At 59.5% G+C, this 8,114-nt stretch overlaps 1 protein-coding gene across 1 annotated transcript in view; it reads left to right on the forward strand.

The window, feature by feature from the left end:
- Positions 1 to 5,673: 5,673 nt before the first annotated feature.
- The window catches only part of VOLCADRAFT_96268 (ATP-binding cassette transporter), a gene marked incomplete at both ends in the record, with an annotated part of 18,345 nt that continues 15,904 nt past the window's right edge, over positions 5,674 to 8,114 (forward strand). Inside the window, 4 exons of the mRNA XM_002955269.1 lie at positions 5,674 to 5,733; positions 6,154 to 6,733; positions 6,879 to 6,997; positions 8,033 to 8,076. Coding sequence (XP_002955315.1) covers positions 5,674 to 5,733; positions 6,154 to 6,733; positions 6,879 to 6,997; positions 8,033 to 8,076 — 803 coding nt within the window. The remainder of the gene's footprint in view (positions 5,734 to 6,153; positions 6,734 to 6,878; positions 6,998 to 8,032; positions 8,077 to 8,114) is intronic.

Consider the following 8,114-nt stretch of genomic DNA (forward strand, 5'->3'; position numbering starts at 1 on the left):
GGACGGGGAAGAGACAGTGCGGGAGCGGTGGTTGAGGGCAGGCGAGTAGGGGGAGGAGACGGGGGAGGGAAGGGGCTCTGCAGGGGAAGGGAGTTGTAACGGGGCGCTCCGCTCGGCAGGGTGGATGAGCTCTCTCCGCTGAAGGAGCCCCGCCTCCCCCCGGTCCTTGGCGAGGTGGCCTCTGGCCCCCTTCTTTCCTTTGTGCGGGATTTGGATTACCAAAACAGGCAACGACGCGGCCACCCTGGAGCTCATTCTGGAGGATACCGAGGACATTGTACGGCGGCGCCTGGCGCCCACCGCCGCTGCCGCCGCCGCCGCCGCAGGCATCACCGGCGCCTCGGAGCTGTCCCCGGCCGCCGCCGTCGCCGCCGTGATTGCCGGCGTCGGCGGCAGCGGCCCCGGGGTCGCCACGCTGAGTGCGGCGCAAGTGGACCTGCTGCCGCTGGCTCGATACACGTCCTCCGTGATCAAGGCGGCGATTCGCTATGCGGCAGAGGCGGCGGAGACGGAGTCGGAGTCGGAGACGGAAGCGGAAGCGGAAGCGGCTGAAGGAACGGCGGAGGTGATAACGGCGGCGTTGGAGGTGACGGAGGCAGCGGCAGCGGCGGCGGGGGCAACGGCGGTGGAAGTAGTGGAGGTGGTGCTAACGGAGCTTGAGGAAGGGGTGGAGGGCTCCCAGGAGGGCGGGGCGGCGGAAGAAGAAAAAGCTCCCGAAGCGGCGGCGGCGGCGGCGGCGGCGGCGGCGGCGGCGGCGGGGGAGGCCGAGGACTCCGAAGCGGAAGCGGGGGAGGTAGAGGACGTGGCGGGAGTGCAGGATGTGGAAGTGCATGTAGAGGTGGAGGTGGAGGCCGCTGCTGGATCGCTGGTGGGGGCCCCAGCCGGGGGCGGCCGCATTGCCGGACTGGAACAATCCGCCAGCTGCTGTGTTGTCGGTGGCGGGAATCTGTCAGGCCCAGAGCCGGGCGTCGCCATTGACGCAGGACAACAAGTAGACGTCGCGGGCGCTGCGACGGTATGTCCGTACGGCAGCGGCGGTGAGGGTCGCCGTCGGGCCCTGGGGGCAACCGGGATGGAAGCGGAGGCTGGAGCTGAGGCAGCGGAGGAGGCGGAGGAGGCGGAGGAGGCGGAAGGGGAGGGGGAGGAGGAGGGGGAGGGGGAAGCTATGTTGGCAACAATGGGGGCGGCGGCGAAGCAGAAAACGGTGGAGGCGGAATCGGCTCAAGCGGCTCCAGCGGCAGCGGCAGCGGGTGTTGATCACCCGGAGGTGGCTGGGGACGAGGTAGAGTCGTCATTGGCAGTTGGTGGTGGTTGCGGTAAGCAGCACAGCGACGTTCATGGGGCGGATTGCAGCAACGCTACGGCAGCACAAGCAGAAGCGGAAGCAGAAGCATCAAGCAGCGACGGCGCGGCCGCCGCAGACGCCACTGCCGCGGCGGCTGTGGCGGCGGCGGTAGCAGACCCCTCCCTTCCGCAGCCGCAGCGACCCATGGTTCCGTGGCACGTCACGGGTCTGTCCGAGTGCGTCGTCTGCAGCGAGGCCTTTGCCGAAGAGCAATTGGTGGCGCTACTGCCCTGCCACCACTTCTTCCACGACAGGTATGCGAGTACGACCTCACCGTACTGCCGTATGGTTTGTCGTACGAGGTGCTAGGATACGTCCGTCGGTGCAGGCGGTCTGCCTTGGGGCTGTGGCGGGGCCTGGTACGTCCCCTAGGTCATTTTGTTATGAGGGAATGATCAACCGAATGCACCATTTGGGACGTACTTGGATATGTTCAGCACGCTCGTGGGAGCTGGAGGGGGGGTGGGGCTGGGGGGTTAGGTGTGAGGGGCCGGTCGTGGCGTAAACTTACCCCGCACCCGCACCCGCACCTAGGTGTATTCGCCGCTGGCTACTGGGCTTCAGCAATTCCTGTCCCATGTGCCGGGCGCCGGTGCGAGTGGGAGTTCTGGGGGCACCTGGGGGCACAACGGTGCCGATACAGGTGTACACTGAGGCAGCGGAGGCAAGGGAGGCAGCGGAGGCAGTGGCTGATGCGGCGTCGCCAGCCATCCAGGGAACGGTTGCCGCGTCGTCGCCGCCGTCGCCGCCGCCGCCGCCGCCGTCGCTGCCGCCGGAGCCAACCACCTCCGGCTTGAGGAGTCCCAAAACTGCGGGAGCCTCCGCCGCCGCGGCTGCGTCTGCAGCAGCATTGGCCGCCGCAGCCTCGCTTGGTGTCGTACCCGGCGGGTCGAGTACGGAACCTTGCTTCAGCGGCGCCGCCGCCGGCGGCAGCAGCGGCGCTGGTGGTCTCGGCGCCGCGAGCCTCAGCATTACGTGTGGTGTGCCCATTGGTGGGCGCTCCGGAGCCAGTGCTGGTGACGTAAGACCCAGTTTCCCAAGCCGCGCCTCGAGCCACTGCCGTACGGCCAGCGGGTGCCGATTCTTTAGCCGTAGCGATAGGGAGCAGGAAGTCGAGGGTGGCAGCGGGGATGGCGACCAACCTTCACCCGCTAGTGAACAGAGGAACGACGAGGAGGAGGAGAGGATAAAGGAGGTGGTGGAGAAGGAGGCGAAGGAGGACAATGACCTCAGCGGGAGTGAACCGACCCGTGGGTCATCCTGGGACAGTGCCCGCACGTCATCACTGCCCCACAGCCCTGCGGTTTCGTCCCCAGGCAAGCCCGCACTCGTCACGCGCTCACAGCCGGACGGTGCTGCAGCAGCTGCACCCGGTGCGACTTCAACACGAGGAGTAGGATCCAGACCTGTTGCCGCCGGCGAAGCTCGATCCGGGAACCTTGGCCAGGAAGCCCCGCCTCCGGGCCGCATGGCAGCCCCGTCCTTGGACCCGGCGGCGGCTTTCCCGGCGGCAGCTCCAGGAGGAGCGTCCCGGGCCGCTGCGGAGCTGGTGCAGGCTGGCGGTGGTAACGGCAGTAGCATAAGTCGGGGGTTAATGTCGCGCTACAGCTACCGGGCGCCGCTGCCGGTGCCGCGCGGCAATGTCGACGAGTACGAGGAGGGGTGCTGGGAGCTGCCGGGGGAAACCAAGGTTTCGGATTTGCCGTACTTGTAGTGAAGGTTTTAAGAAGATTGGAGGACGCGGAGTCGGGAGTGAGAGGCTGAGAGAGAGGCGCGCGGAGAAGCACGAGCGCAGGGCTGTTTTTTCACGACGAGCGCTCTGACATTCTGGTATTCAACAGGATGGGGCCTAACGTTATTTGTGACTTATAATTGAAGGATCGCCGTAGATGCGTGTGATGCTTTGATGTGAAGGCCCAGCGGCGTTGTATCCTACAGGCGAGGTAGATCAATCGCCAAGACATGGACTTGAATGATCGCGTTTAAGAATCCAAAGCATTGAAAAAAGAATACTAGAATAAGAAATACTTTGTTGTTATCCCAATAATAGAGGCCTGATGAGTAAAATCTTGTTGGGGAGGCCGAACTGTACCGTATACCCGTATACCACGAAATTTGCGACGATGGGAGGAACTTTTTCCGAAAACATTATTGAAAACGACTCATCATTTGTTTACATGTCGCACAATGGTTGAAACGCAACGGTTTGAAGCACGCGGCGCTACACACACCATCTGGCTGGCTCAGTGCTTGACGCTGAGTCTCAAACTAGCTTGCGAGAACATAAATTAATCATACGTTTGCGCCCTCAAAAAGTTCCGATCAACTTTTTTTGAAAAGTTCCGATCAACAATTGCCTGTCAGCGACTATAATGTCCTGTTTAGGCATTGTCATATGTAGCCGTCATCGTATGTAGGTGCCTGTCTAGGTAATCTGTAAACGCAGCCCCTGCGGAGGGTCTTACGGAGCAGGTCCCTTTGTGCTTCCCTTTGCAACGCGGATCTGAAACTTCGCATCGCACATGGCTTGGCTTGGGCGTGTGACCTCCTCTCAGCAACCCTACCCATACATGCCGCACGCCTGGCTAGCTGCAACGCCTCGCGAGCTGGAGATGGCTGCCTGAGATGGCGCCAACTAAACATCGAACTTCTACTTGCGCGATCACCTTTCCACATCCAACCATTGCGATAGTTGGAAATCCGGTGTCGGTTTAAGTAGTTGTAGAGCGCCAGGGGGGGGTCCTCTGACAAGGGGCATGGGCGGGGGACTTGGGCGCCGCGCGCAAACCGCTGTGTTGTGCAACATCTCATCGTCAGGTGGGGGTTATATTCGCCATGTCGCGCCGCAGCCCTTACTTAATGCCGTGCAGACGCGACTGCCCGGCAGCTGCAGCAATATACCTGGCGCGGGATGTGTCTGTCTATGCATGGATGGACCGGGCCGCACCTGGGGGCAGGCGAGGTGAGGGGAGTTTCTGGGGGCGCCTTAGAATCTAGGCAAGTGCTGGTGGTAGTGTTGTTGTTGTTGGTAGTGATGGTAATGAGTCACGGAGAAATGCACTTTGAAATGCACATGTTATAGAGCCAGGGCTTGCAGGGCAGGTTTCTCGAAATGGAAAAAGGGCATGGGGTAACGCATCGCCGATTGACGGCCGCAGAAGCACTGGTCGCCGTCGCTGGCAGAGGTCAAGGTTACCCGGCTCTGCGTGGCCGGCTCTGCATGGTTAGGGACACGGTGGCTGTGCAGGCCTGACAGGCGTTTTGTATTGGAGGTATAAGGGCATTAATGAGACTGAGGAGTACAGTAGAGCTTGTTTGCATATGCCGACATGTATAGCATGGCGTGCGCTGGAATAGGCACGGAAAGACGTTTTGACGGCGTTTCAAGCTAGGAAGAACCCGGCGAGCCAGGAACGAAGGGCCCGAGGACCAACCAACAAAAGTCCGTGATGTAAACGTAAAGCAATGCTTATGAATGGATAGCTTACCGTATAGTTGCCTGAAAATACTAAACCTTAGTAGCACCCGCGACACCTAGCTCCTAAGGTAGATACCAGGCGGTTTCCAGTTATTCCCGTTGCCGCGTTCTGCTACACTAAAACATTTACCACGCCACCAGGTAGAGCGCCATAAGTTAAGAAATCGCTAAAATTATTCTCTGTCATCAAAGCTATCAGACTATGCGTTGTTGTGTGTGCTACAGGAGTTGTGGTCGGGCGTAACGAATCACATTCGATTCGACTAATGACGTTCCTGTACACTTATACACACTATGTTACGTAATCGCGAATATAATAAAAATTCTGCATTCAATTTAATGGTTAATATCGAACTTTCTTCCATATCTACGCTTTTGAATCGGAACCGCCCAGTCCTGTTCACGCGGAAGTTCAGGCGCCTGGCGCCCGAGCGCCCTTAATACTGTAGTGGTATATTATTAGTGAACATGAGTAACTCGGTAAATCCGGGTAGGCTCTCCCAAATGCCCCGCCTTGCGTCGGCCCCAGATGTGGCAGCTCCTGCTGCGTCCGCAAAGAAAATGCCCCACATAACCTCAAAGGCGGAGCTCAGCAAAATGATAGATGCTGTCATGGAGGGAGAGCGTGACAATTTGAGGCTTATCAGCAAGGTCAACGACCGCATGCAAAAGTAGGGCTTTACGCTTCTTTGGGTCTGTCGTCCCCAACATGGGCTTTATGCTTCTTTGGGTCTGTCGTCCCCAACATTTTTCAAGCGCGTGACGTCCTAGAATATCATATAACACCACTCATGATAAAATTTTCATTTATTCCAATCATGACCCATTCACCTTCAGGGTTGGGCTCACGATGCCAGGGGTGGAAGTCCGCTGGAACAATTTGCTGATAGAGCTCGAGCCTCCTCGGCGGGTAAGTGTTTGCCAGCACACATCGACACACCAATATGTAAATAACTTTTAATTCTTTTAATTATGACCTGCGAGAAGTTTGATCTGCCTAACGGATAACCTCCCAATCGCGCGCACTCCATGTAGCCACATGAGGAACCTCTGCGGGCTTGCTTCCACTGCCCTCTCCCACGTTACATACTCCGCCTCAACTGCGCTACTGTTCCTTTGGCCCCTGGTCCTTTGCCGGCGCATTTTCCTAGCTGCCGGTCTTCCTGTCGGCTGTGGCACAACAATTCCTCATCATCCTCTTCATCCTCATCTGTGCGTCACCACAATTCACTCCACCAGGCGCCTCCCCCCTCCCCCCCTCTCCATGTCCAACATAAACCTGTCCCCCTCCTCCCGGGCCCCCACATGCCCACATGTCTACCCTATGCAGCCCCTTTCCCAGCTCCTCCGCAAAGCAGTCACCGCGCTCTCTTCGCCCCCCTCCACATCCAATGGAGCAGTCAAACCCGCTAGGCCCTCCCCATCGCCAACTCCGACAGCCACACAGCCCTGCCGCCCTGTCATCCTCGACGCCGGCAGCGGCTGCCTTACACCCGGGCGCATGTGCCTGCTGCTGGGCCCCCCTGGAGCCGGGCGCACCACCCTTCTTAAAGCCCTAGCAGGCCAGCTCATCCCACCCGCACACCGCAGCAACTCGAGTCGCGTCCGGCTGCCCGTTACCGACCAGTTTCGCTCATCACCAAACTGGAACGACGGCACCGCCGGTGGTGGTGGTGGTGGTGGCGGTGGCGGTCCCGGCAAAGCTGCGGCGTCTCAGCCGGTGGTGCGGGCTGGCCGAATCGTACAGCACGGCACTGTGCTGTACAACGGCCTACCGGTCGATGGGTCGGCGTTTGAGGTGTCTCGCGCCGCCAGCTATGTGGGCCAGACGGAGCTGCACTTGCCCGAGCTGACGGTGGCTGAGACGCTCCACTTTGCTGCGGAGTGTCAAGGGCAGGGTGGCGTTGAACGTGAGAACGGGGCCCCCAGGAGTAGGTGGAGGAGGCCACAAGGTTGCTTCGTCATCAACATCGCCATTATCATTACCATCACCATCACCATCACCATCACCATTAAAGTCAGAATCACGTTTCTCCTTCTCCCTTTTCCCTCTAGGTTTGCGTGCTCTGCTTTTGAAGCACGAGATGGATGCGGGCATTGCCCCGGATGACCCGGACCTGGATTTGCTGCTGGCTCTAGCTAGGGGCCCCTTTGCGGCACGTGCGGTGGTGGAGGTGAGGAGAGGGGGGAGGGAGGGAGGGAGGGAGGGGGCGGTGGGGAGCGGCCGTGTGGGTGGCGGCGAGGGGTGTCATGACCCACTTGTTCTTCAAACTCACGGCGTTGTCCGAACACTCATTCGAGCTTACGAGGGGGAGAGGGATTTAGGGGGGTTTCCGTGGAGAAGAGGAGTGACGGGGAGGGGAGACACGACCCGATCTGCGTGTGTATGTAGGTGTATGTGTGTATGCAGGTGTGCTGTGTGTGTACCTTGTTACATATCTGCTGGCCGGGGCACCTAACCGTACCCGTCAGGGATACCGGCGAAGCACTCTGCGTCGAGCTCCAGTTGCAGAGGGACGCATTGTCCAACCACATTGTCCGCTCACATCCACAGCCCTCCTGAAGCCACAGTCCTCCGTTTCTCATCGCCGGGCTGCTAAGCTGGCCCCCACTCCATTCCTCTCGAATGGGGACTCAGACCCCTCAGTCCTCCCCAATCGACCGCACAGGCAGCTCACCACTCTTGGCAGCCCACTCGTAGTTCCCATTCACCAAGCGCAGGCGGGCTATACCCCATAGCCCCCTTCACCGCTTATAGGGCGCCAGAGAAACCAAACCCTGGCCGCCTTGAAATTTCTGCATCCTAGCACAGGAGGACTCAATCCTTCCCATCACCCTCGTCCATATGTTATCCTTGTTACAAAGTGGGAGGCTTCTGGGCCATTTGCGCACATTTACATTGTCACATCTAGGATTGAACATGCCATACAGCACCTTCCGCAATTAGTGACGGAGGGCGGCTAGGTGGTGGGCGGTGTGTGTATGTATGTGTGCGCGTGTGTGCGTGTGTGCGTGTATGCTTGTGCGTGAGAGGAGAGATTGGAGAAACTTGAGGAGCTGGCTTGGGGCGAAATCGTTTACGGTCCCCTTACCGCAATCTCTGTTCTCATGACAAGAGCACGTGCATACGGAATCCACACACACGCACATTCTAAACAGACACACACACACGCATGGATACACAAGCTTCACCCCCACGCTCTCGCCAGATATTGCCCGCATGCTGGGTATCGACCACGTCATGGACACGATGGTGGGTAATGAGATGATCAAGGGCATCAGCGGAGGACC

Source organism: Volvox carteri (assembly GCF_000143455.1).
Source record: "Volvox carteri f. nagariensis unplaced genomic scaffold VOLCAscaffold_50, whole genome shotgun sequence".
NCBI lineage: Eukaryota > Viridiplantae > Chlorophyta > Chlorophyceae > Chlamydomonadales > Volvocaceae > Volvox > Volvox carteri.